Here is a 24,894-nt window from a genome sequence, read left to right on the forward strand (position 1 = left end):
CATGGCTCCCAGGATTGAGCTCAGGTTATCAGGCATGGAAGGCAAGTACTTTTATCCAACGAGTCATTTTGCTATCTCCTATTTTTATTATTTATGCATGCGTGTATGTCTGGATGGTGCATGTGGGTGTGTGCACACGTGGAGTGCAAAAGGAATATCTGTGAAGTTAGTTCTGTCTTTTCACTTTTACATGAGATCCAACTCTGGCTACCATGTTTGCCTATGGAGCACCACAGAGGGGTCTCCCTGGGCCCCTACTTTTTAAATTGATTAATTAAAAGTATTTCCGAGGGCAGGGGTGGCACACACCTTTAATCCTAGCACTTGGGAGGCAGAGGCAGGTAGATTTCTGAGTTCAAGGCCACCCTGGTCTACAGAGTGAGTTCCAGGACAGTCAGGGCTACACAGAGAAACCCTGTCTCAAAAAAAAAAAAAAAAAAAAAAGTATTTCTGAGACAGGTCTTATGTAGTTCAGGCTGGCTTTGAACTATGTAGGTGAGGATGACCTTGAACTCATGATTCTCTCGTCTCCACCTCTAAGGTTCTGGGACTACAGGCATACGTCACCTTACCCGTTGGCCTTGTTTTATAGATGGGAAACTGTGGCTCAGACAAAGGAAAGGACTTTGTAAGACTCATGGCTAGTGGACAGAGAGGTATTTGCAATCCAGCAGTATCTGCAGGTGAGTTGGCCCTTGAAGTTGATGACCTGAGTCTGACTTTCAGAGCTCACACGATGGAAGGAGAGAACTCCCACAATTGTTTCTCTAGCCTCCACATGTGTGCCATGTACCTATGTGCACACACACAAATTAAAAAGCAATAAAAAATCTGATGGTTCCCCAAATTTTCACCAGGACCTTCCTCCCATCCTCACCCCACCTCCCCTCAGCTGAGACCTCATTCATCACCATGAAGCCCAGAACTGGAGCCCCTGGGGGCTCCCGGGGCCCACTGTACTCCACTGGGTGACAAGCTGCCAGGCTAAGGACTGGTTCATTTTGTCCCTCAATTCCAAAGGCATTTCAGGAAGCACAGGTGCTGCCTCTTGATGAGAATACAGATTGTTTTTTATTTCCTCCTTTATAATTTCCAAAATCATTCAAGATTTGGCAGCTAGAATCTTATAACCCCTCCCACATCTTATTCTCAATGGAAGAAATCAGAAGGCAGAGAAATGTCCAGTTGTGTACTGAGATCCACTGAGTAAGGCCAGCCAAAGTGTCCGTCACAGGCCAAATAGGCTCCATGTTGGAAGAAGGCCTGAAGGCATCAGTTACACTGCCTGGCTTCCCAGGTCACCTAGGCAGACTCCCTTCCTCCTCACCCCTCACCATGTCCGCTCATTGAAGTGCCCTCTCATCTCCACAGCCAAACTGGATTCAGCTATCGGGGGCCCAACACTGATCCACCCGATGTGGAAGGGAGTTGCAAAGCCCTGCATCTCCCAATCATATCGGCCATTGCCCACTTCCTCTGATCAATGAAGATACTTTCCTTGTACCCATTTCGTGAACTTTATTATTTCCTGCCTTGCCTGGCGACCCCTGCACCTGAGTCCCTTTCTGAGTGGGGCCTGTGTAATGTTTATCTTTTTAGCTTTGGGGCCATCCATCCTCAGCGCTGTGTATGTTATACTTCCGAAGAGTGACAGACATACAGAAAGGTGACCGTCCTATTTTAGAAGAGAATATATTCTGTGCCATGGGAGCATCTGTGGTATTAACCCACTCAATGCCAGTAAAGACTTCCAGTTGTCACAACTAAACTCTGTTAGCCTTGCCGACTGTCCCCTGCAGAGCAAAGGTGCCTCCCTCTGTGGCCCACTGATAGAGATTGATAAGGGATTTTCATAAAGCCCCGAGGAGTGGCTAGGAATGCCCATCTGATGGATGTGAAAGGCGAGGCTTGGGAAGAGCTTCTGTGGAAACTAAGTTCTACACTCTTGCTTCTGATTTCTAAGGCCAGGGCTCACCCCACATTCTGGAGTCCTCTGAGAACCCCAGCAAAATCTTTGCTTCTCCTCTTTGGTGTATTAGATCCAGATCTGTCATTTCCCTGTCCTCTCCCCTGTCCCACCCCCATAGCCTGTGCTAGGTTATGACCCCTTGGCTGGCCTGCTGGTCGGTGTAGTGTGATCTCAGGCTGCCCCCAGCACCCCCATTACTTCTTCTTTAGCTCTTTGGGCTCCTCCCCATGTTTGAACACGCTGATGGTGACCTGGCCCGTCTCCGAGCCATACTTGTTCTTGACAAAGATTCCATAGCGCCCGCTATCTTCGCTGGTGACCTTGTCAATGGTGACGGTGACCTCTGTACCCTTCACCTCCATGTGGTATCGGTCAAAGAAGGAGACAGGCTGGTCATTCTTTAGCCAAGAGATTTCAGGGGACGGGTCTCCTGAGATGACGCAGGTCAGGCACAGGGTCTGTTGTGATGGATGGGAAGAGAACAATTTTACATCCTTGAAACCTGAACTTGACATCCACCTTTATATGCACATGGAGGGCTACTAGTCCAGGCAGCTGCTCGGCACAAAGAGTATGTGCGCATGCGTGCATTCGTGTGTGTGTGTGTGTGTGTGTGTGTGTGTGTGTGTGTGTGTGTGTGTGTGCGTGCACGCTTTAAAAACAAGGTCTTATGTATCCTAGACTGGCTTTGAACTTGATAGGTAGGTGAGGATGACCTTGAACTCCTGTCTTTCTGCCCCTACATCCTTAGGGCTGGGATGCAGGCACGCCTAGGTTATGCAGTGCTGGAGGTTGAACACAGGGCTTTGTGCACACTAGGCAAGCACTCTACCAACCGAGCCATGTCCCCAGCTCTTCCGTGTGTCCTATTGTACCCCGCAAAGGGAGACATGTTTTATTTTAACCCCACCTTCTCCAACCCTCAACTTTTTACAGAAAAAGTTCTTGGTAGAATCTTAGACAATTCTCTATTAACAATCTAGTAGTGAGTTCCAGGGCAGCCAGGGCGACACTGAGAAACCCTGTCTCAGAAACAAAACTGTGTTTGAGTGTTTGTCTGCACATATATACATATGTTTGTAATATATGTATGTATGTATGTATGTATGTATGTATGTATGTGTAAGACATATGGACATATGTGCAGTGCCTGTGGAGGCCAGAAGAGGGCGTATGTATGTATGTATGTATGTATGTATGTATTTATGTATATATGGGTAAGACATATGTGCAGTGCCTGTGGAGGCCAGAAGAGGGCGTATGTATGTATGTATGTATGTATATATGGGTAAGACATATGTGCAGTGCCTGTGGAGGCCAGAAGAGGGCGCTGGATCCCCTCAAACTGGAGTTACAGATGGTTGTGAGCCACCATGTGGGTGCTGGGAATTGAACCTGGATCCCCTGGAAGAACAGCTAATGCTCTTAATTGCTGAACCACCTCAGCCCCTAAGATTGTACTGCTTACATACACAGGTTTGTGAACCAAGTTTGGAAGTTCTTGAGTAAGGCCTAAGGATAGCACACAGCACATGATGAGCTCTGGAACTGAGCCGCTAGGATATGAACCTCAGCTCTGCCCGTCAGGTTGTGTGGCCTTCACTATTCCTTTAACACCTCTAGGTCTCAGTTTCCCCTGCTGCCAAGTGGGACTAGGATTAATACCCTAGTTCCAGAGGTTGCCCCAATGGTGGGGGTTAGTGGGCAAAATCAGTGGAGACGTGTACCAGTGCATACTGGTAGCCAGCACAAAGCAAACACCAGACAGACTTTTGAAAACACTACAGCTTTTAGGGGTCACCTAAACTCTTGTGGGAGCCAGAGTCACGGGTGGCAGGCTCCCACCAAGGCTGTCTAAAGATGGGACAGAGCCAGGTTGAGCACAGAGGTCTGACTGCAGGCTCACTGGTTTTCCTTGATACACATGTCATCACTGAGCCATGTGACCAGCTGTGGCAGGTCCAGCCTCTCTGGCCAGCCTGTCACCTTTAGCACTTGACTCCATAGCGTTCCACTATAGTATGACCTGGAAGGGGTCCTCGAGGGAACACCAGCATGGGATGGCTGGCTGTGGGCCAGGAGGAATGGTACCTTATCTTCCATGATGGTGGCCACGTCTGGGAGGCCCCTCACCACTTTAGCCCGATCTGGAATGGAAAGAAATGTCCTGAGTGGTAGAGTCCTGCCAGCTGCCCTCCTGCCCAGCAGCTTTCCTCAGAGTGGAGGGTTTGTATCAGAGAGACTTCTTTCTAGTTCCGCCCTCAGCATCTTCTCCCGAACGCCTTGTCTCCATGGGTGAAAGACATGATACATGAGCTGTTTCTGCCATTGAGGTCAATGTGATTTGTGGTACCCAGGGATTACAGTGAATGGTTTCTGTCCTCAAGAGAAAGACTGTAAATGAGATAGCTCTGAACTGGAACTAACAGATTCTGACCCACAGTGGGGGTGAGACACCAAGAGGGGACTGGGGAAAGTAGCAACCTTTGGGACTCCCTGACTCTGGTCCAAGGAGGATCCTGGTGGTCACAGGAGGACAATGTGGCTATAAATGACTAGACAGGGAGTCAAATGCATCTCTGATACTGCATCGAGGCCATGGGGAGACCTAGACTATCATGTGTCCTAGATATGCAAAAAGCTTGGTGCATAAGCTGCTGTCCAGTGTGAGGAGAAGGACCCTGACTCAGACAGGGAAGGCCTCAGGGATGGACACAGCATGGGCAGGAAGTTGCACTAGCTTTCCACAGCTGAGGAGGTGATCCAGTTCCCTCCCTGACTCCAGTTTCTCAAGTCCCAGCAACCACATGGGGTCAAGTTCAGGTTCCTTCTATTGGGAGTCCAGGATGCAAGGGGACATTTGTGCTGGACATACAATTAGGTGGTGGTGTGAGGGTCCCTCTGGCCTGAGCACACGTGAAGCTGGCTGTGTTGTCTCCCCCAAGGTTGGCTGACCCTGCAAGGTGACTTGGAACCTGGGATGGTCAGGATTACATATCCAATGCCCGTCATTTGTGTCACTTGGGGACACTTAGGGAAAGGCACCAGCAGATCTGTGTTGATGGCCATGCAGTGTCCTTGGTGCTCATAGCTAACTAGGTCCCTCCCTTGTCAGGCTGGTAAGGCTGTGGGACTCTGCTCCCTCCTCTGCCCTTCACTGAACGCCATCACTGGGCTGTGGAGACCTGAGAGCTATACTCCTAACGCTGGACTGTTCAAAGCTGGCTGGGGGAGGGGGTGAGCTCATATATAGAACAGATTTGAACATGGATTGGCGGTGGCTTTCTGGGTGCTCTGTCACATCCCCTGGCTGATTCTGGGTTAGACCCACCATCACCTCCCCCAACCCTGGAAGACTTCAGGTTCCAGGCCACCCCCTTCCTACGTCCCACTTGCACAGGCTAGCCCAGCCTCGCTCCTCTCAGGTCTCTGTCATTGGGTTCCCACCAAGGGCCGTATGCACCTGCTCGGCACCAGATCCACATCAGTCTGTCCAACTGACTTCAAGTATCCTTAGGTTCCTTTTCCATCTGTCTTTTTATGTCCAGCTCCTAGATGTCCCCGGAACCTGCCAGGAGGCTGGGGTTCTAGAGAAGTCAGCCTAGACTCAGGAACACGAGGAACAAGACAACCAGGGGACTCACTCTTCTCAATGACAGCCAAGGCCCTGAAACACAGAAAAGGGAACAGAGTGTTGCCTTCTCTCCCCGTGTGAGGTGAGGAACCAGCTAACACTCCCAGTAGAGGCCTAAAAACAGTCACTCTACCCCTGAGGGGGCCTGCGATTCACAAAGAAAGGGAGGAGAAACTTACTTCAGTCTCTGGTGCTCTGCCAGGGCATCATCAAAAGCTGTAGGACAAAGAAGACAGAACAGGGCTGAGAGGGGACTGTCATCTACAATTCCCTCCCCACTCTGGGATTCTCATAGGGCAGTTTGGAATCCAGGTTTGGAGGGAGAGAGAACCTCCCAAAAGACCTTGGGATTTTCTTTTTCTTTTCCTTTCTTTTTTCCCCAAAGCTGAGGACAGAAACCAGGGTCTTGCCTAATAAGCGCTCTACCACTGAGCTAAATCCCCACCCCCCCTTTTTTTTTTTCTATATTTTTTTTGACACAAGTTCCCACTGTTTAGCCAAGGATGATCTGCTTTGAATGTGCTATCCTCCTGCCTCCACCTCCTGCGTGTTAAGATTACAGGCATGTGGCACCCTGTCTGACCTCATTGTGGGATTTTCTTTTAAATTTTTTGATTTTGGGGAAGGACAGGAGAGATGACTAGAGGGCCATGGGAATGAATGCAAATCTGCAACTGATTTGGGGTGGGGGAGGGGCATCTCCAGGAAGATGCAGAGACCTGGGACAAGGAAGGCATCCAAGAATCAATGGGGGCGACCTTAGCTGTGACTCACTACATTGGTGACATGGAACCTGAAGAGGCCACCTCCTGTAGCCACACAGGAACCCCAATGAAGCAATAAGGACACCAACTCACCCACAAAACTTTCAACCCCAAATTTATCCAGTCTACAAGAAATGCAGGCTCAGGGGATGGAGCAGAGACTCAGGGAATGGCCAGCCAATAACCAGCCCAGCTTGAGACCCATCCCATGGACAATCACCTATCCCTAACTCTATTAAGGATACTCTGTTATGCCTGCAGACAGGATCAAGTTGTCCTCTGAGAGGCTCCACCCAGCAGCTGACTCAGACAGGTACAGACACCCACAGCCAAACAATAGAAGATGGAGCTTGGGGACTCTTATGGAAGAATAGGAGAAAAGATTCCAGGCCCTGAAGGGAATAGGAACTCTACAGAAAGACCAACAGACAACTAACCTGGACCCTAGAGGGCTCTCAGAGACTGAACAACCAACCAAAAAACATACACGGTCTGGACCTAGCACCACCACCCCACCCACCCCTGACCCCCTACCCCGCACACATGTAGCAGATGTGCAGCTTGGTGTTCATGTGGGCTGGGCTGCCTTGTCTAGCCTCACAGAGACTTGAAGTGCCAGGGTGGGGGGATACCTAGAGGGACTCCCACTTGCTCAGAGGAGATAGAGGATGGGGGGAGGGGAAGAAGGACTGTGGGAGGGGGTGATGGTGGGCAGTGAGTGGGATGTAAAGTGAATAAGTAAAAAAAAATTTAATTATATTTTTTTCCAATTTGTTGTTATTGTGTGTGGCTATGAAGGTCAGAGGACAACTTCACAGAGTCGGGTTTCCTCTTCCGGTTTTATATGAGCTCAGGGCATCAGTTTTGTATACCAAGGGCTTTCAACTCCTGAGCCTTCTTGCCACTCCTCCATCCTCTGATGTGAGGCAAGGTTCCAGGTAGTCTGGGCTGGTCTCAAACTCACTGTGTAGCTGAGGATGACCTTGAACTCCTGATTCTTCTGCCGGGGTGCCCAAGCCTCTGGGATTGTCTAGACAGAGCTCTCAGCAGACAGACTGACTGACAGACTGACAGACAGACAGACAAGAGGATGGCTCACCTTGCCCAGACAGGTCTGCTGAGAGCTGCCGCACTTCCTTCCCAGCAGTGATCTCCAGGGTGTATTTGCCCTTATCTGAGTCCTTGGGGTCCAGGATATGGAGCCAAATTTCGTCCAGGGTGGTGCCCGCCCGTACCCGATCGCCACTCTCTAGACGCTTGTCTCTGAATGCAGAGGCACAGAAGGACTAGGGCGGATTGTGGGTCTGACTCCCTGGCTACCCACCAGACACTTGCTATGGATCCACTCATCCATTCACTGTGTAGTGCTTCGTTCATCGCTGACCATCCACCCATCCATCCACTCGGCATTCAGTTACTCCTCCCTCCCTTCATCTAATCCCGTGGCAGACAAAAGCTGGGTCCATGTCTGTGGTATGCCCTGCAGGCTGGAGCAATGAGCGGAGGGCATTCTTGGAGCAGTGACCTTCCTGTTCTTGGGGGTCACGTTCCCACCTCTTCCAATCTTCCCGGTGTTTCTGCCCACCCGTCTCTCCTAACTTCAGAAACCAGAGAAGGTTCAACTCTTCCCTTCTCTTCTTAAATTTCATCCCTAAAGATAACTAGCCCATGTCCCCAGTGTTCTGTTCCCTAAGCCTATTGTCACAGGACTCAGAGACTCTGGCTGGAGAAGGGACCCTGTCTTTCTGAAGCTTCCTGTGGCCTTCGAGCTCATTACACAGATTTTCCCAACTCAGTCCGGGCTTCCCTATAGAATGGGTGTAGCCATGTCGGCTCCACAAGGCTGAGGCCTGATGGCACAAGCTCTGGGGAGATCCTGTTTTCAGGGGTGACTTGATTGAATCTTTGTAGAAACCTTCCTGATCTTCTGCCCCAGCCCTCCCACAGCTCTCTCTGGCTGGTCCTGGCCCCTGGACCTGGATACTTGGCTCTGTTGAGGCTACAGGGGCTGACAAGTGTACATCACTCTAGTGACTGGTTCTTCCTGACTCCTGCATCCCTTCCTTCCTCAGTTTGGATACCAGAATCCTTCTGTTATCATGGAGACCTCAGATAAATGGCCCTACCATCTGCAGTCCCATCTTCCCTGGGGACTCTTCTATTTCTTTCTTCCCTATGGGCAGGGCCTGTGGAAGAAGCGTCCCCTCTGCTCATCCTTTGGCACTGGGACCTGTGGGAGGACTAGGTAGTGGGGAAGAGGAGAAGACTCCTCAAGGTGCAGGTACTGGAACCTTCCAACTGGCAGGGGCTCCATGGCCAACCTACTTGTGGAACCAAGCGGTCTTCATGTAATCCACGTTGTAGTATTTGACCTTGCTGAAGAGCCGGATCCCCTCCTCAGTCCCCTGGATTTTCAATGGGGTTGCAGACAGAGCTGAGGATGCAGAGGTGAGTGTCCCTGAGAACCTGGGAGTTTGGGAGCCAGCCTGCTTGCTGCAGCTCCAGAGAAGTATGGAAGGAACACCATGCTGTGTGGGGGCAGGGCCTTCTATTTCCCTCACCAGGGCAGATGCTAGACCCATGCCTGAAACTGCTAAGGCTGTTGGGGGAATCCTCAGAGACTTGTTGGCAAAAGCCAAAGCCAAGACAAAGAGGAAGGCATGCTCACTTACCACCAATCCTGCCCAGCTCAGTGAGGACGGCATCCAGGGCTGGAAAGAGACAGATGGTCAGCTGGGTAGGTTCCCTTAGGGAGGTCAGGGCAGTGGTGGTGGCTTTGGGGAAGGGTGAGGAAGCTCAGAACCTTTTGGAGGGTGGAGACTGGAGAATGACGGGGATGGGAGGGGCTCTTGGGTGTTGAGTGATGGATGGATCAGGCATAATGCTGCCATCTGATTATCTATCTATCTATCTATCTATCTATCTATCTATCTATCTATCCATCTATTCTACGTGTAGCCCTTGCTGTCCTGGAACTTGCTCTGTAGACCAGGCTGGCCTCAACCTCAGAGATTCACCTGCTTCTGCCTCCTGAGTGTTGGGATTAAAGGTGTGCACCACCACTGCCTGGCTCCATCTAATTTTCTTGTGAGCTGTGTCAACCAGCCTCAAGAAGAGCCAGGGCCCTTTGTGGGTGGAGAATCGTCAAGCCTGGATTAACCATGGCGTACCATAGCAGCACACATATCAGGTCCCTGTCAGTGGCTAGCTGTGTAACCTTGGGCAACTCACTGAACCTCTCTGTGCCTCAGTTTCCCCAAGAGGCACAGAGATCCCACACATCTTAGGCCACATGTCACACCACAGTCTCTTGCTCCTGTGTGAGCTTCCCACAGCCCTCCTCTCATCTCTGACGTCACTAGCTCCTACCTTCACCTGTGAGGTCCAGCACAGTGTCATCCTCCCCTCGCTCGTCAGAAACCACTGCTCTGTAGACTCCCTGGTCATCTTTGGAAAACTATGGAAGAGGACGACAGTGTGTGTGAGGGGTGACAGCGAGTCAGGAGGACCCAGGTCCCCACCCTGGGCTCTGTCAGCTCTGGAGTTGGTGGGTCTAGGGGAGCATGTGCATGTGTGTCTGAGAGTGTGTGAGTATGTGTGTGAGAGTATTTATGTGCATGAGACTGTTTGTATGAGTGTGTGTATGTGTGTGAGTGCATATGAGTGTGTTTGTATGTGAGTGTGTGTGTGAGTGTAAGTGTGAATGCATGAATGTCTGTAGTGTGTGAGTGTATTGTGTGAGCATTTGAGTGCATGTAACTGATTGTGTATGTGTGTGAGAGTGTGTATAAGTGTATGCGTGAGTGCATATGAGTGAGTGTTTGTATGTGTGTGAGTGTATGCCTGAACATTTCAGTGTGTTTGACTGTGTATGCGTGTCTGAGAGTGTGTGAAAGTGTTTGTGTGTGACTGTGAGTGTATATGTGTAAGTGCATATGAGTGTGTTTGTATAAGTGTGTGTGACTGATTATGTATGTGGTTATAAGTGGATGTGTGTGTTTGTATAAGTTGTGTGTAAGTATATGTGTGAGTGTATGTATGTGAGTGTATGTGTGTGTGTTTGTATGTCTGTGAGTGTGTGTACATGAGTGTTTGTATGAATGTATGTATGTGAGTGTTTTTATGTGTGTGATCATTTGTATGAGTGTGTATGACTGGTTGTGTATATGAGTGTAGGTGTGTTGAGTGTCTGTATGAGTGTGACTGTGTATGTGTGTGAGTGCATATGAGTGGATATGATTGAGTGTGTGAGTGTGCATGTTTGAGTGTATGCGTGTGAGTATATGAGTGAATGTGTGGGTGTGAATGAGTGTGTGAGTGGACGAGTGACAGTGTGTGTGGGTGTGTGTGAGTCTGTGTGTACTGAGGGTAGAAAGAAGCACATCTGGTTTCCCAGGTGGCTCCTTAGAATGCAGCCCAGCTCAACCTGTAGAGCCTGGGCAGAGCTTGTCTGTATAGGACATGAACTCTCCAACATGCTCCCCTCCCCGAGGCTCCAACGCCAGGACCTCCTGCATTTCCCCAGAAGGAAGCATGTTTTCCTTGGCTTAGAACATGGAGTCCCTCGGCCATGGGTTTGCAGTCTTGAGTCACTGAACTGAGAACATAATTGGATTTTTGAAAATGTCTGCTGATGATGGAACCTTGGCCATCCCATGTGCTAGACAAAGCACCTACTAAGCTCAGCCTCAGCCCATGGTTGTGCTTTTGGGTCAAGAAGCAGAGGTCAGAAGTGACTTCTTATCATAAGGCAGCTCCTTCAGGGATCCTTAAAGGTCCCTCTCACCTGGGCTACTTCCACACAGTGACTTTGGGGCAAGATACAAGGCAGAGGTAAGGTTTCTTCTAAAACTTTTTTTTTTTTTTTACCCACAGGTCATAAAGTCCCAGTTATACTGGGAAGTACTAGAGAGAGAGAGCAAAGGTCCCTAGAGCAGGCATTGGGGTGGACAGAAATTTAGGCATGCCTCAGCCTTGTGGAACAGACATGGCTGCACTCACTGGGGAGTGATTTCTGACTCAACTCTAGTTTTATGTCCTTGAACTTCATGTGCCAGAGCCTCGGTTTACCCTTCCGTGGAGTAGCTCTTGTGTCCTTGCTGTCCTTCAAGGACCCAGGGATTAACACTGTGAGAGCCAGAAAGCCCCACCCCACGAGACTCCATGAATATTAAACACCCACTGAATGTCACATCCCTTTTGAGGAGCATGTCCCAAACAAGATGTGGGAGAAGACCCTTGACTTATCATTTCCTTCCTAGTAAGAACCTGTGAACAACTGCCCAGTGTCCCCAGCAGGAGGTCAGCCTTGCATTGGGAGGTCTTAGTCCTCTGGGGGTATGTGGAGGAACCTAGGAAAGAACCCAGCTCCAAGCCTGCTTTCCCTGACTTGACTCACTGGGGCACAACGTTCCTGTCCTCAACCCCAGACTGGGCAGAGACCTCACAGAGAACAGTAAGGTCGGAGAGGGTCAGTGGCTAGCCCAAGGCTGCACATGCTGGTCCAGAACCAGGCCTGGATCCTGAGGCTTGAAAACAAATCAGTAAGAAGTAATACTGGGCCTATGTTTTGAAACATTTATGTCCTGGTTTTTAATGTTAATTTTGAGTTTTAAAAATGCATAAATTAGTTTGGTTTGTTTATTTTTAATTCAATTATATATATATATATTTTGGTTGTTGTTTTGCAAGACAGAGCTTCTCTGTGTACTGAGTGTCCTGGAACTCACTTTATAGACCAGGCTGGCCTCGAACTCACAGAACTCTTCCTGCCTTTGCCTCTCCAGTGCTAGGATTAAAGGAGTGAGCTACCATGCCTGGCTTATTTATTTATTTATTTATTTATTTATTTATTTATTTATTTATTGTTTTTTTTGAGACAGGGTTTCTCTGTGTAGCCCTGGCTGTCCTGGAACTCACTCTGTAAAGCAGGCTGGCCTCGAACTCAGAAATCCACCTGCCTCTGCCTCCCAAGTGCTGGGATTAAAGCCGTGCACCACCACTGCCCGGCTTGGCTTATTTATTTATTTATCTATTTATTTATTTTTAAGACACACAGCCTAGGCTGGCCTCAAACACTGTATGTAGCTTTCACACTGCATTTCTGTGGTGCTGGGGATCAAACAGAGAGTTTTGTGGATGCTTAGCAAGCCCTCTACCAGCTAAACCACACTCCCAGGTCCTAGCATTTATCTTCTAAAAGACATTCTCTTTAACAATTTTATGTGTATGAGTGAGTGTTTGCTTACATGCATGTCTGTGCACCGTGTGGGTGTAATGCCCACGGAGGCCAGAAGAGGGCGAACTGGAGCTACAGACAGCTGTGAGCGTTGGGTGGGTGCTAAGAACTGGAATAATTTAGGTTGGCAGCAACAAGAGTTCTGAACCCTGAGCCAGGTCTCCAAACCCTGTACTTGACGGGGCTCTGGTGCTCCCATGTGCCCAGTTCTGCTCAGACTCCACCCAGCGCTCTTGGCACCATTCGGTGGGCAGCTGAGCAGGGTGAACCCCAAGTCCCACCTGCACTTACCTCCTCAATGGAGAGACCCCCATCTCCGGTCTGTGGGTTGTACTGCCCACGGGGTGCCTCTTTCTTCTGGAAGAGCCACTGAAAGCGAGTCTCCTTCTTCGTGTTGGTTACCTGAGAAGGATGGGGCATGAGGGAACTCCGTCAGACTTTCCATTTTAAAATCAAACCCATATTCTTTTACACGGCTCCTCCCACATGGCCCACCACCGAGACTCCTGGTGCACTAAAGCCAGCTGCCCCTTTCCTTATACTATGTCTCAAGTGCTGGCCTCTGGGTCCTGACTTTTGCTAATGTCACTTCCTGCCTCTTGACCTCTTTCACTGTTTTTCATGTAAATACTTAAGCCTCTTGAAGTCAGATGTTACCTCCTCCAGGAAGTCCTCCTTGAAGTACCCCATAGTGCATAGCCCTGCCTCATAATTAATGAATTTCCTGAATGTATCTGATCAAAACATGTTGTTTTTAGTAATTCTGCCTTGTACTGTGATTTCCCAGAGACCTAAAGGAACTATGAGTGTGTGTGTGTGTGTGTGTCTGTGCGTGTACTCTTTCTCCCAGGGGCCACTTCCCAGACATGGGATCAGCCAGTCACAGGAGACAGAATCTCAGGGTGGAGTTGGCAAGGGCTTGGGGACAAGTCACAGGTTACGCCTCACTGGGCTGATGGCTGAGTTGGAGGTGGGGTATAGACTTGCCTTGCATGTCAGAAGCACTTGGCAGTCCTCTGTGACCTTCCAGGTCAAAGGCTCCTGGAAATAGGGACCTGAAGGGGAAAGAACAAACCCAGGAGTCATGAGCTTTAAGCTGAACCAGGGCGCCACCTGATGGTCAGTCATGGAAAACTAGCTGGGCCGTAGACCGCCAAAGACTCTTAAGACTGGGGCAAGGACTGCGGGGGTAGGGAGCAAGGGACCTGGGGGTCTCTTTTAAGAACTTTAAGGAGTCACTGGCTGGCCCTCATGCTCGGGAAATGAAGTTTTGTTCTGTTATCAGGGCAGGACTTGTCCAGATCATGGTGAACCTCCCGGGCTGGGTTGGTATTTTTCAGCACTGATCAACGGCTTACCCTGTTTTCTCTTCCAGTCTCTTCTCTTTGCGTCTGCCTTTCTCAGAAGCTTGTCAAAATCTGTGAATACATGGGGAGGAAACAGCATGAGTGGAGAGAGCAAAGGGAACTGGGGTGGAGTCCAGGGAAGTGCTTAGCAGAGCCCAGAGCACGGGAAGGATGGGTTCAAGCTGGTGGGGCGGGGCTTCGGAGAGAAGCGGGGTGGGGAGTTGGGGGGGGGCAGGCTGACCGTCATCCACGAGGGCGAGGGTGATCTGGTTCTTGGCTTTTCCATCTTGGAGCTGGGCGGTGTAGGACCCCTTGTCATCTTCGGAAAGCTGCTGGATGATAACCTCCACCAAGCCCTTCTCTCGGTCAAAATTGATCTTGCGGTTCTGGTGAAACAAATCCCTGAGTCCCTTTTGGGTATTTCCTGTCCTGGGAGCTCTGCTGTGGGGCACACTTCAGGATATGATCAAGATTGGGGGGCTATGTGCAGAACAGTCAACCTCCAGGGTCTGGGGAGGAGTTCATGGTAGCTTTTTCCTGCTTGAATAAACTGGGAATCCCAGCATACCATGTTAATTACAATTTAATAGTAAGCTTTGGAGCTGTACTGTGTCTCATTGTTAGTTCTTTTTCAATTTAAACTTCTTTTTCAATTTAAATAAAAAAAATTATTACATTTTAATTTGAGGTGTGTGTGTGTGTGTGTGGTACGTGCATAGGCCACAGCATATGTGTTGAGTTCTGAGAACTACTTGCAGAAGTCAGTTCTGTGTTTTCTTTCTTTTTCCTTTTTTTTTCGAGACAGGGTTTCTCTCTGTGTAGCCCTGGCTGTCCTGGAACTCACTCTGTAGACCAGGCTGGCCTCGAACTCAGAAATCCGCCTGTCTCTGCCTCCCGAGTGCTGGGATTAAAGGCGTGCGCCACCACCGCCCGGCTTGTTCTCTTTCTTCTGTGTAGATGCCACCAGGCTTGGTGGCATGTGCTTTACCTCCTAGGCCATCTCTCTCCCACCCAGAGTTTTATTTTTTATTTTCTGCATACCATGCACATGCAGTAACCACGGAGGTCAGAAGAGGACATCCGATCCTCTAGAACTGGAGTTAAGGAAGACTGTGAGCTGTCATGTGGGTGCTGGGAACCAAACCTGGGTCCTTTGCTGGTGCCCCTAACCACTGAGCAATCTCTCCAGCTCCCTGGGGCCCCCATATTTTTTGAAGCAGGGTCTTATGTACCCGAGGCTGGCCTCAAACTTGCCCTGTAGCTGAGGATGACCTTGACCTCCTGAGGGATGAGGTCACAGGCTGGCTTTACCCAGCATTCCCCCTGCACTGTAACACCCTCTGTAGAACTAACAGCCATCTACATTTCGCTGCACACTAACAGTGTAAAGGTTTTACTCTCTGCGTTTCGGTCCTCACTACCCTGGCTCTATTGCATGTGTGATAATAGAAGGCAAGGAAGGACCTACCTGGCTGATGACCCAACCAATGTCCACTGAAACCTCTAGACCAATGGTTCTCAGCCTTCCTAATGCTGGGACCCTTTAATACAGTTCTTCATGTTGTTGCTACTTTATAATTGTGAGCTTGCTATTGTAATGAGTCATAATGTAAACATCTGTGTTTTCCTCTGGTCTTCAGCCACCCCTGTGAAAGGACCATTCAAGTCCTCAAAGGGGTCCAGACCCATAGGTTGAGAACCTCTGCTCTAGACCTTACAGTGCCTACAAGAATGTGCAGCAAGTTCAGTGTGTACTCTTTACGCACAGCTTTCAAATATACTCTGTGGTCTGCTCCTTCTGATCCTGGGAAAACCTGCCCTGGTGTGCAGACACAGACACAGAGATGGAGGCAGAGAGAGAGAGAGAGAGAAAGAGAGAGAGAGAGAGCGAGCGAGACAGCGAGAGAGAGCGCTCGTGTGAGACTGGGCACCCACAGGGCTGGTCATGCATTTCCTGGCATTTGTCTGATACTTCTGACCAAAACCATCATCCCTTTCTCTGGAAGATATATTCCCTCTCCCTCCCTCTCCCTTCCTTCCCCCTCTCCCCTTCCCTCTCCCTTTCTTCCCCACCTCTCTCCTCTCCCTCCTCCCCTTCTGTCCCCTCCCTCTCTTCTTCCTTCCTTCTCTGGTTCTAACTCAGGGTCTTGCCCACACCAGGCATGAGCTCTAGGACTGAGTTGCACCCCAGCCCCAATCCATGAATTCAGATGAATGCTTTACCATCCTGGAGATGAAAGTCACAAATGATAGGACACTGTCATAAGACTGGAATCCACTGATTTTCAGGTAAAAACAATTGAATGTCAATAGCCTGTTCCAACAAACCTATTTACTGTCCTTAGGCATTAGAACGAAAACACTGTAACACTCTTGTACAAATATCATTCAAAATAAAACCCCGTGTATTGGCTGTAGATTCTTGGATGCAGTGTGGTACCACTGACCTATGCTCCAGCCCCTTGTCCTGATTTGTAATGAGGGGAAAGCAAAGGTTTGGAACAGGAAGACGAACAGCACTGTGAAGCAGCTCCTACCCTCCCCGGGTGTCTGTTAGACCTGTAAGAACTGATTTATATTTACATCTACAGCGAGGTTGAGGCTTGGAAAACTGTCGGCCCCATAGGCTTTTCCCATCTTAGGGATGCTGGGAAGGACATGTGAAAATGGCAGTGGGTGTGGAAATGTCCCCGTACTGGTTAGTAACAGTCTCTCCACGTCCCACCCCTGACCCCCTACCCCTGGTACTGAAAGCCAGGCGACCTCTCCTGCACTTCCCACGGCAGGGACAGCCAAACCAGCAGCTATTACTAAAGCGATAGCTGGCCCCAGGCCCCAGCTCATGGGTGAGGCCGCCTGCTTGGGGCAGGGGAGCCTCCCAGGGACTGTGGGCACCATTTACCGGGGAGCTGAAGATCTCCTTCTCATTGAAGATGAGGTGCAGCTCTGCGGCAGGCGACAGCTTCTCCACCTCCAGCCACAGCCGCACCTCACCTTGCTCGAGGATGTCCACGTTCCAGCCAGAGATCAGCTTGATGACTGGGAGACACAGGACGAGTGTGGGTGGGAGCCCTCTCCTCTCCCCACTCCCTCGGACCTGCCCAGCCCCTCTCTGTCTGGCCACGCCCACTCAGCCTCTGAGCCCCGCCCTTCCGCACCCTGCTCTGCCTCGCAGTGAATGTGGGTGGGTGGGTGGGGAAACACTTGCAGAGTCTGGAGGCCCAGAAGCTCTCTATAGACTGAACTGATTTCAGAACCGCATTTCTTCAAGGGACCTTAAACACTGTTGTCTGGCTTCACCCTGCCCGTTCTGACTTGTCTGGAGCCTGGCCTGGGCACGGGATTTGGAAAAGTTCTCAAGGTGATTCCAATATGTGATCAAGTGTTTGACTGGGCTTAAGGATTCCACTGTCCAGGAGACAAGGCAGGGAAGCCAAGGTTTAGATGATCTAATGTTCAGATATCTCAAGAGCTGATAGGGATAGTGATGATGGTGATGGACATGGAGATGGTGATGGAGATGGTGGTGATGCCAATAGTGGTGATAGTAATGATTGTGATGATGGTGGTGGTGACAAGGACAGTGATGGTGATGATGATGGTGGTGGTGACGATGGTGGTGGTGATTGAGATGCTCATGCTGATAAGACCTGCTTTGTTTCCCTCCTTTGTACCTCTCTGGCTCCCTGCAGGCTGTTCTCAGCCTCTGGTCTCTGGTTTTCCAGTCTGTGGCTCCCCTTTCTCTTACTCTCAAGTTACATCCTTTGCTCTCTGCCTGACTCAGCTCTGCACAACACAGGTTCACAGGCCGTTAGGAACAAGGTGGCGCCTCAGTGTTTACCTGGGTTTCTGATCTCGTGACTCAACTTCTTCAGCTTGTTCAGCTCTGGGGCAGGGAGGGGCGTGGAAGGAAACAGATGCAACGTTAGGTCACAAAGTTCAAATACAGCCAGCCTAGGGCCTCCATGCTGAGACAGTGCCATCAACGAGGGGCCACATGCTCCACAGAGAGTGCTGGTAAGCACATGGGCTCTGCTCCTGGGGGGCTATGGGAGATGCAGCAGCTATTCAAGACCACCCCATGGTTGCATACCCTCCCTGTCTCCTCAGAGGAACATCTCTACAGCCCAGGCTCTGCAGGAGGGACCACATTAGTGCTCAGCTCTGGGCGGGCTGAGCCTCAATGTCCACTTGGCTTCTGTGAGCACCGGTGCTTGGGATCTGGGTCAGGATCTGTTTCCCTGAGGAGGTGTCAGGGCAGAAGGCCGTTCACTACCTTCTTCTGTCAGTGTGTGGCTAGCAGAGGTGTCTTCGTCGGCATCGGGGACCACCACTGAGTAGACGCCCAAGTCCTGAAGGTCAGGTTCTTTCAGGATGACCTTGGACCTGGCGGAGAGAGGTAAGCTGCCCTCTGAGATGGTTTGAAAACACAAGACTCCCTCACAGCCTGTGGAAGAGGCATGTGGGGAGGGGAGGGGGACAAGTTAGCAGGAAAAGTTGAGGGACAGGAGCTCTGGTGACTTGTGCCCCTTCTCAGGTCCTGGCCAAGCTAGACCCTTGCACCCCCTTGAGGGCTCCTCCAGAGTGGCAGTGTGGTACACGGTCTACAACAGAGCAGCCAGTGACTCCATGTCTGCTTCAGAGGCAGCAGAACTCATGACTGCTTATCAAAACAGAATCCCAAAGAAGGCCTCCATTTCTGCTCCTAAGGCATCCTTCCTGCTCCTCTCTGAGCTGGCAGCCAGCACCCCATGGCAGACCCCTGTGTCTCCCTAACAGTTCTGCTGCCCTTGGGTGCTGTGTCCACCCTCAAGCCCCGCCCCTCGCACCTCTGCCCCTACCCCACTCACTTGTTAATTTCGTCCTCCACCTCCACCCTCTGTGGGTCTGGTGGGCCTTTGTAATCCTTGGACCATTGAAACTCAGAGAAATCAGGAGCTTCCGGGGCTTCGAAAGCCAAGTAGATCTGGCCCTCGTCGTCCACACCAACTTCAATCTCCTGGGCGTCTGGGGTGAGATTCAGAAAGGGACAGCAGGGATTTCTCTCAGACTTCTTGTGACCTCTAAAGCCTTTCATGATTCTCAATGCAAATGCCACCTCCTCCAAGAAGTCCTTCTTGACTGACTGCCCCCCACACGCTTATTTTCCTTCCCCTTCCTCCTTTTTCTACATGCTCCTCTTAATTCTTCTCTTTGACAGAGAATTTTGCTGCATTAGCCCGGGCTGGCCTTGAATTTACTCCATAGTCCAGGCTATCCACGATTCTACAACCTTGACCTCTGGAGTGCTAGGGTTACAGGTGAGTGTCACCACACCTGGCTCCTGCCTTTAAAAATTCCTTTTCTTTCTTTTCATCTCTACAATGCTGTGACAAGATCCAGAACTAGGCAAGCCTTCCACCACTAAGGGGTATCTCTGCCTTATTCCGGGCTATCCTAAGACTTCCTCATGGACCACTTTGCTATCTGCCTTTTCTGCCCGTCCCCCCTCCCCCCACCTTCCCCTCAACAGCAGAGCTCTGCTTCCTTATCCACAGCTGTGTCCCTGGTGCCCTGGGAACCTCCTCAAGTAGCTGTTGATTGAACGCTTAGTAGACGAGTGCTTAGTAGACGAGTGTTTCATAGTCACGAGTGTGGGTGAGTCTGTTGTCTGCTGCCTGGGGGCCTTAGCGGTTTAACTGTTTTGCACTAAAAGTGGGTGCTACTTTTAGTACCCACTAAAAGTACTTTTACTGTGTGAGGGACCTAGGAGCAAAGACTGTGGATTGCATAGCAGGAGAGACCACAGGCCCTGCGAGCTCAGTAGAGGCAAAGCCACATGGAGAGACTGAGGTGGAGCTGGGTTGAAGGATATGTAAGTTCATACATAAGGCGTAGAAGGCATGGAAGACTCCCTCATGGCCGGGGGAAGATGCATGTGGGGAGGGGGAGGAGAAGCGGGAGGGAGAGAGACACAAGCTATCCGGCAAAGTTGAGATGGCAGTGGGTAGGTAGAGTGGTGGGTGGGACAGAGCCTACTGGATCCAGGCCTCCAGCTGTGCCCCCAGGCTTCCCCATCTTCCCCTGAGCTCCTCCTGCTCCCAGGCTCCCTCAGTGTAGCCTGGTCCTCCCTGGTCATCCTACCTGGCTTGTCCTCCAGGAGCACGAGGTCAGTGGGCATCGATGGTTGTCCCAGACCAGCTGAGTTCATGGCCTGCACCCTGAACATGTACTGTTTTCCGGGTTGCAAGTCAGATACCTGGGGATAGGAGAATAAAGCCTGAGGAGTGGAAAGCTGCACCCTTGCAGACACTGGCCAGAGCTGCACCCTCGTGGACACTGGCTGGAGCTGCTGGAAGCCTCCTGGGCTGGAGCAGGCCAGGAACTTGCTCTTTTCCTGGAAGCCAGGGCAGTTTTGTCTTTGTTTGGAGAAAGGGCCACTCTATGCTGCCCAGGCTGGCCTGGAGCTCATCATTCTCTTGCCTTGCCCTCTGCTCCACAGGCTAAAGGCCTGTATCATTCTTGGCTTCCCAGTTCTGATTTTTGTTTTGTTTTAAGACAGGATCTCTTGCAACTCAGGTTGACTTTGAACTTGCATCTGTGGCTGGCCTGGAACTCCCAATTCTCTTGTCTCTGCTTCCCAAGTGCAGTCAGATCCAATCTTCCTCTCCTCTCCTCTCCTCTCCTCTCCTCTCCTCTCCTCTCCTCTCCTCTCCTCTCCTCTCCTCTCCTCTCCTCTCCTCTCCTCTCCTCCCCTCCCCTCCCCTCCCCTCCCCTCCCCTCCCCTCCCCCCTACCCCTCTCCCCTCCTATCCTCCCCTGTCCTCTCTTCTCCTCTCTCTCTCTCTCTCTCTCTCTCTCTCTCTCTCTCTCTCTCTCTGTCTTTCTCTCTTTCTTTCTTTCCTTTTTTTTTCAAGACAGGGTTTCCCTGTATAGCCCTGGCTGTCCTGGAACTCTGTAGACCAGGCTGATCTTGAACTCATGAGATCCACTTGCATCTGCCTCTCAGGTGCTGGGACTAAAGTCGTGTACCGCCATTGCCCAGCAGTTCCAGTATTGGCTCTCAGCTTTATTCTCTGGGCACTGATACCTGGAGCCCAATTAAACATAACTCACTGTCTTCCCACCTAGAAAGCCCTCCTTTCCCGTATCCCTCACCTCACAGATACTGCCTTCTCTTCAGAGGCTGAGGCAAACCGGTGTTCCTTTCTTACCCCTAAACAAATCATTTCCGTTCTTCCTATCAGTGGTCCTGGGGATTGGACCCAGGCCCTCAAACACACTAAGCAAATACTCTACCATTGAGTTACATTCTTTTTTTGTTTGTTTGTTTGTTTTTTTGTTTTTTGAGACAGGATCTCTTTGTAGTCCTGGCTGTCCTAGAACTCACTCTGTAGACCAGGCTGGCCTCGAACTCAGAAATCCGCCTGCCTCTGCCTCCCAAGTGCTGGGATTAAAGGCGTGTGCCACCACTGCCTGGCTGAGTTACACTCTTAACATTAAAAAAAAAAAAAAAAAAAAAAAAAGGCTGGACGTGATGGTGCATACCTGTAGTCTTAGCACAGAGGCACAGATTTCTGTGAGTTCAAGGCCAGCCTGGTCTATATAAGTTCCAGGCCAGCTAGAGCTATACAGCAAGATCCCAACTCAAAATTAATTAAATTGATTAAATTTTGGAGGCAGTCTCATGTGACCTTGAACTCCTGATCCTTCTGCCTCTACCTCCTGGGTACTGAGATTGCAGGTGTACACTGCCATGCCTGGCTTACATGGTGCTGGGGGCCAATACAGAGCCTGTGTATCCCAGGCGGCCAGTGAGCCATATCCTCAGCTCTAAAATTTTATTTTGAATCAGGGTCCCAATAAGTTGCCCAGGCTGGTCTTGAGCATGTGCAGTAGCCTAGGCAGGCTGTGAATTTTCCTTCCCACCTTAGCCTTCTGGGAAGCTGGGATTATAGTCTGCACTGCCCAGTGTGGCTCCTTAACCCGTTTTAGAGGAGGCTTTCCTGTCCGGGTCCCAGCTGTGCTTTGATGGAGACCTGATTTCCACTCCTTTGGTTTAGTTCAACAGTTCTCTCAAAGGTGTCTCTGCTCCCTGGATCTTTCTCCAGGCTGCCTTTACCTCTGCCAATCTGACTGTACCTAAATCTTCCAGTGGCCTTCAGGGGGGCAATTTTAGGGTCTGATGCTTATGACCTAACGTCTTCCAAGGCATCTGAGCCTCTGGCCTCTTACTTATAAGTGACCAGCGCTGTGCGGCTCCCCAGGGTCCTTGGCCTCTGCCCTTGCTGAGGTCTCTGCCCAGAGCACTGTACCCCAGTTCCTTCATTGTCTAACTGACTCGCTTGGTTCCAACTGTGGCTTCCTGATTCAGCAGTAGCCTGTGAGAGGATGCTAGGGAGTGGCTCCGACTTCCCTCCCGGGGGCTCTGAGAATCCCTCCCGATTCCTCTCCGTTGTAGCATTTAACATCAAATGGTGTCACCTGTTACAAATGCCCATGGCATGTTTAGCTTGAAAGGTCTGGGACCTGCTCCAGAACTGGCACTAAGTAGGTGTCAAGAAGTGGGTAGTGAATGACTGAGTGGCAGCCAAGATCCCAAGGTGGAAACCAGAGCCAAGTTACCAGGCCATCTGCCCTGGCCTGGGCCAGCACACATGGAAGAGCAAGGCCATTGGCCGAGCGTCGTCTAGCTCTGCTGTGGGGAGACTTACCCCACTCCCCCATATGTCAACCTCCTACCAACTTATTGATCTCACCTTACATCTACACGCCTCCGCCTGGCAGACCTAACATCATCTAAACATTTCAGCTTCGAAGCCACTGTGTGGTAGGGACATTTGTTGGTATAAAAGACTTTCCCTGTACATCTTTATGTGTTCATGAGGATCTTCTTTTCTTGGTGTTTGTTAATGCAATTGTATTCCAATCAATTAATTGCACAGCCAGAAAGAAACAATTAACCTAATGTTAACTTTATTAATGGTTCATCAGCTGTCATATTAGCTCTGATTTTATCTATCTATCTATCTATCTATCTATCTATCTATCTATCTATCTATCTTTGGTTTTTCGAGACAGGGTTTCTCTGTGTAGCCCTGGCTGTCCTGGAACTCACTCTGTAGACCAGGCTGGCCTCAAACTCACCAAGATCCTCCTGCCTCTGCCTCCCCTCCTGTGTGCTGGGATCAAAGTCATGTGCCACCACCACATGGCAGGATTGTATTGAATATAGGGTTTCATCTAGCCCAGGCTGGTCTCAAACTTGCTATGTAACCTAGGCTGACCTTGAACTCTTTTTTTTTGGGGGGGGGGGGGTTGTGGTTCGAAACAAGGTTTCTTCGTATAGCTTTGGCTGTCCTGGAACTTGCTCTGTGACTAGGCTGGCCTTGAATTCACAGACATCCTCCTGCCTCTGCCTCCCAAATGCTGGGGTTAAAGGGATGTATCATCACAGTCCAGCTGAGCTTGAACTCTTGATCCTCCTGCCCCATCTCCCAAGTGCTAGCATTATAGATATTTGCTGCCATGCACAGCGTAGCATCACTTTTTGACTGCCCCCCCCCCAATATTCTGACCCATGCAGATGTTTGCAGGTCACCGTCATGGACTCCCTTTCCTTTCCTGTGTGTACAGAAGCTAAAATAGGCATGGCCACAGTGGCCAGGGCTCAGGGCACCTCAAGATCGCTAAGTTACCCAGAGGGCTGAGACCTGCAGGAGTGTTTAACCTTTTGTCTTCTCTGGCAATGCTGGATGAAGAACTATCTTGAACTATACAATAAATGCAGAGATGTGCCCACAGACTATAGGTCACATGAGCAGACATCACATGTATTTTGCGTGACACTGTGATATGACAGTCTACCCTGGGCTACTGAAATTTTGGAGTTTGCTTCTCAGGAAAACCCAGGAACATAGATTGAGTACATGCCTGTCTGTAATCCCAGCCAGAACTTTTACTCTTATTACCAAATTAATTAAAAAGCATATATGCATGTTTTCTTATTCACATGTAATCATATGACATGGTAGATACATGCCGTCTAAGCACAGTTACTTTTTATTTTTCTTCCTACATATGATATATGTTTTCACATCTATCTATCTATCTATCTATCTATCTATCTATCTATCTATCTATCTATATTGACTACACCATCACCTCTCCTGCACTGTCTTGTTGGGTTCCTCTGAAGGACACACTATGAATTAGTTCAGCACCCAAACCCCCAGTGACAGACATTAAGTCACTTCTACGACACGACTGCCGTTATAAAGAGTGCACACCACTGTCCCTGGGTCTCTGCACACATGCCTTGTTATTTCCCTTTGGCTTTAATCACAGAAGCAGATTTTGGGGGTCAAAAGATGTGTGTGTCTAAATGCTGCTATACCTGGCCGTTTCTCAGGTGAGTTTTTAGGGAAGTATCTGTCCAGCATGGAGTAGGTATTGCCACCAACCAGCCAAACCTACTACCATGTGACCCTGGGCAAGTCTGTCTGTCCGTCTGTCTGTCTGTCTGTTTGTCTGTCTGTCTCTCTCTCTCTCTTGGGTCCTCTGCTGCTATTATGTAAAATGCCTTCTGAGAACCATTTAAGTTTGCATGCTGTATGCTTCTGCCAAACGCAGTGGCAGAGAGGACAGAGGGGCAGGGACTCACCCTGAGGTGGGTGTCAGAGGTGGCATCTGCAGTGACCGGCTTCCACTCCTCAGAGCCTTTTTCCTGGAAGCTGACATGGTAGCCTTTGACTGGCCCAGCTCCTATATACAGTGGGGGCTCCCACTGTAGCATCACGGAGGTGGCCCGTACTTCAGATACCCTCACGTCATATGGGGGACCTGTGAGGGAGGAAATAGGAGCATAGATGTGAATTCTTCAGCCAGGCAACAACTAGCCAACTATCTATCTACTGGATCAGCTTTCTAGCCAGACAGATGGACAGCCAGCTCAGCAGTCAGTGT

The 24,894-nt window shown here is 50.1% G+C and overlaps 1 protein-coding gene across 1 annotated transcript in view; it reads right to left on the reverse strand.

The window, feature by feature from the left end:
• Positions 1 to 1,060: 1,060 nt before the first annotated feature.
• Myom3 (myomesin 3) overlaps positions 1,061 to 24,894 on the reverse strand; it is a 50,698-nt gene continuing 26,864 nt past the window's right edge. Inside the window, exons 20-37 of the mRNA XM_034501696.2 lie at positions 24,593 to 24,771; positions 20,075 to 20,189; positions 18,802 to 18,958; positions 18,228 to 18,337; positions 17,793 to 17,837; positions 16,854 to 16,990; positions 14,193 to 14,337; positions 13,964 to 14,023; positions 13,593 to 13,660; positions 12,897 to 13,007; positions 9,737 to 9,824; positions 9,040 to 9,078; positions 8,693 to 8,801; positions 7,467 to 7,630; positions 5,783 to 5,819; positions 5,614 to 5,636; positions 4,061 to 4,116; positions 1,061 to 2,427 (exon numbers count right to left, since the gene is read on the reverse strand). Of these exons, the coding sequence (XP_034357587.1) occupies positions 2,164 to 2,427; positions 4,061 to 4,116; positions 5,614 to 5,636; positions 5,783 to 5,819; positions 7,467 to 7,630; positions 8,693 to 8,801; positions 9,040 to 9,078; positions 9,737 to 9,824; positions 12,897 to 13,007; positions 13,593 to 13,660; positions 13,964 to 14,023; positions 14,193 to 14,337; positions 16,854 to 16,990; positions 17,793 to 17,837; positions 18,228 to 18,337; positions 18,802 to 18,958; positions 20,075 to 20,189; positions 24,593 to 24,771 (1,907 nt within the window). The 3' untranslated portion in view covers positions 1,061 to 2,163. The remainder of the gene's footprint in view (positions 2,428 to 4,060; positions 4,117 to 5,613; positions 5,637 to 5,782; positions 5,820 to 7,466; positions 7,631 to 8,692; positions 8,802 to 9,039; positions 9,079 to 9,736; positions 9,825 to 12,896; positions 13,008 to 13,592; positions 13,661 to 13,963; positions 14,024 to 14,192; positions 14,338 to 16,853; positions 16,991 to 17,792; positions 17,838 to 18,227; positions 18,338 to 18,801; positions 18,959 to 20,074; positions 20,190 to 24,592; positions 24,772 to 24,894) is intronic.

This window comes from Arvicanthis niloticus, chromosome 5 (genome assembly GCF_011762505.2).
Source record: "Arvicanthis niloticus isolate mArvNil1 chromosome 5, mArvNil1.pat.X, whole genome shotgun sequence".
Classification (NCBI taxonomy): Eukaryota; Metazoa; Chordata; class Mammalia; order Rodentia; family Muridae; genus Arvicanthis; species Arvicanthis niloticus.